The 2,500-nt window shown below is 35.4% G+C and overlaps 1 protein-coding gene across 1 annotated transcript in view; it reads right to left on the bottom strand.

Moving 5' to 3' along the window:
• Window positions 1-342: 342 nt before the first annotated feature.
• Window positions 343-2,500, bottom strand: part of LOC125047465 (sterile alpha motif domain-containing protein 1-like) — a 24,426-nt gene continuing 22,268 nt past the window's right edge. The window contains exons 5-6 of the mRNA XM_047645677.1: window positions 1,893-2,092; window positions 343-1,550 (exon numbers count right to left, since the gene is read on the bottom strand). Of these exons, the coding sequence (XP_047501633.1) occupies window positions 1,410-1,550; window positions 1,893-2,092 (341 nt within the window). The 3' untranslated portion in view covers window positions 343-1,409. The remainder of the gene's footprint in view (window positions 1,551-1,892; window positions 2,093-2,500) is intronic.

Raw genomic sequence — 2,500 nt, 5'->3', positions numbered from 1 at the left:
CATGGAAATAGTGTCCTCCCTCTTCTAGTCATAGCACATAGATTGTATATTTCACACTTTTATATCAATTGAAATAATGCAAAAGCTCCCTCCTGAATGCCACCACCTCTAATCACTGTCCAAGAGCTTTGTTTAAGAGTGACGAGTCATTCCCCTCATTCTGGCCTTCAGCCGCAATGCTCTTGACAGCATGTTCCCATTACATCAGTCCTTAGCCAACTTTTTCACAAGAGTATTCACATCACCCTTCCCTCAGCCAAATTTTTGTATGATGTGATGGTCACTTGGAGTCTCATGTGTCAGGACTCGCTATAAATGCCTTTGGGTAATAAAACAACTCTCTTATATCAAAGCCTTTCAGTTTCATAAAAATCCAAATATTACAAAAAACATCTCATATACAATTAGTATTCACAAAAATTACACACAAGTATTTTCAGATCTCTTTATAAATTGAAAAAAATGGACACTTTTTTTAAATAATAAAAAATAAAAATACATAGACATACATTTTGTTTAAATAATAAAAATATAAAGATCTACAGAATGCATTATGGACAAGCATTGTGGTGTTAACAGGCAGATATCCACTATAAATCACAGCTTAAAAGAAAGCCAATGGAACATTCCCAAATCTGTATTTTTTATTATAATATAAAGTATAAATTACCCAAAAAATAAAAGGAAAAAAACAACAAAAAAACATTACCTTTACTTTCACATGAAAAAAAAAGAAAAACAAGACGTCATTTGGACCAAAAAGTAAATGACAAAACTTAGGCAAAATAACAACAGATAAAGAGTGAGATTATTCTACATGATATGAAAGATCACAACGGGAGAAACTTGTGAAAAAATTTACAAATGGCAGCGAAATTTGACAGCCCTCCTCCTCACAAATGGGGGAGGGGAGATGCCAATTACAACAATGTAACGAGATGAGAACATGAAAATGACGTGCACAGACCTACGTCAATCCTCTATAACAAGGATAGCATAAATCTTGTCCAAAGATCAGCCAGATGTAAAGCGTATACTATAAAATATAATATATACACATTGTTTTACTATGTCCTCAAGGTACAAAAAACAATAGAAAATAAAGTGACAAATTGCCATTTCTTTTTCTTTTTTTTCCCATTCCAAGAAGGAATGCAAACTGTCTTAACAGCCAATGATGGAGGAATGGAGAGAAGAGAAAAAATTAAAAATAGATTACTATCAAGAAAGAAGAAATACAATATAATAATGTAAATATTAGATAATAGATATAAGAGATAATATCAAGAATATAACTTAAAAGGGTGAGAGAGAAAAAAAAAAAAAATCAATGTTTACAGAGATCACATCTTTACCACAGTGGAGTTCTTACACATAAGAAAGAAGACATAGACCTACACTCTATATATTTATGGCAAGGGAGGGTTAGTCAGCCTAGTCTGAAGGATTCGGATTTGTCTGTAGATCTTGAGGGCAGGACCCAGCTTCAGGTTCAGCCCCATTAGTACGTCCGAACGGGTCAGCATCAGCAGCGCTGTGCCATCAATATCCTGAAAATAATGTTCAGTTTTGAAGAAAGGCTAATATATGTGTATAAAGCTTTAACTATGGGACTATTCTAATAGAGATCAGGGATTAATCTAATGAGAGATTAAGCTGTGTCCAGATAAAATTTTAATAAGTGTACATCTACCTATGAATTATGACTAAATTTAAAACTGAACATAAGTAGTCCAGCAATAAAGTATTTTATCTGGTATATACCATAACCAATTAATCCAAACATCAGACCCTTTGTACTCAAAAATTCTTGGGACTGACAGTACAGATAATTAGCATCCTTTAACCTCCTTCAGCCTAAAACCAGACTTTAAACATACACTAAAACCAACCTGTTCTCTGAAGACATCGGAAAAACTTTTGAAGCCCTTCTCATCAAAGTACTCTATAATTTGGTCCACAGTCCAGTGTGTTACATTTGGGATCTCCGGGTCATAAATATTGTTGTCCCAGGAACCACTGGAACCTCGGCTCTCATCATCAGGTACAGGGGAGTCTCTGGGCATGGGTAGTCCAGGCAAACAGTCATAGGCTGGAAGAAATAAAGAGATTAGATACAGCACCAACACAGTAACAGATACCGTAAAAATCCATAGGCCATTCTACACTTGTTAAAAGATTAACTCTTTGGATCTGGATGCATGACCATCATGTCATGAAAAAAAAAAAAAAAAAAAAAATTGGCTGAGGGCTGGGGTGATGGGAATTTTAGCTGAAGGCCAGCATCATGCAAATGATTAGACTCAGTGGGCAGTTAGGAAGGGGCTCTTGCCTTATTTCTATCAGTAAATGAGTTTGGAATGTAATATCAGTGAGCCATGACTGGAAGAGCACTGGCCCCAGGGATCCCAACATTTCCATCCTCAGGATCATATTCCTGAAAGCCAGGGCCAGCAGTGTAAGCTGTGTCCCAAATAATTGAATGTTATTAAAAAGTAAA

The sequence above is a fragment of the Penaeus chinensis genome, chromosome 41, assembly GCF_019202785.1.
Source record: "Penaeus chinensis breed Huanghai No. 1 chromosome 41, ASM1920278v2, whole genome shotgun sequence".
NCBI lineage: Eukaryota > Metazoa > Arthropoda > Malacostraca > Decapoda > Penaeidae > Penaeus > Penaeus chinensis.
This window is presented reverse-complemented; position numbering and strand designations above follow the sequence as displayed.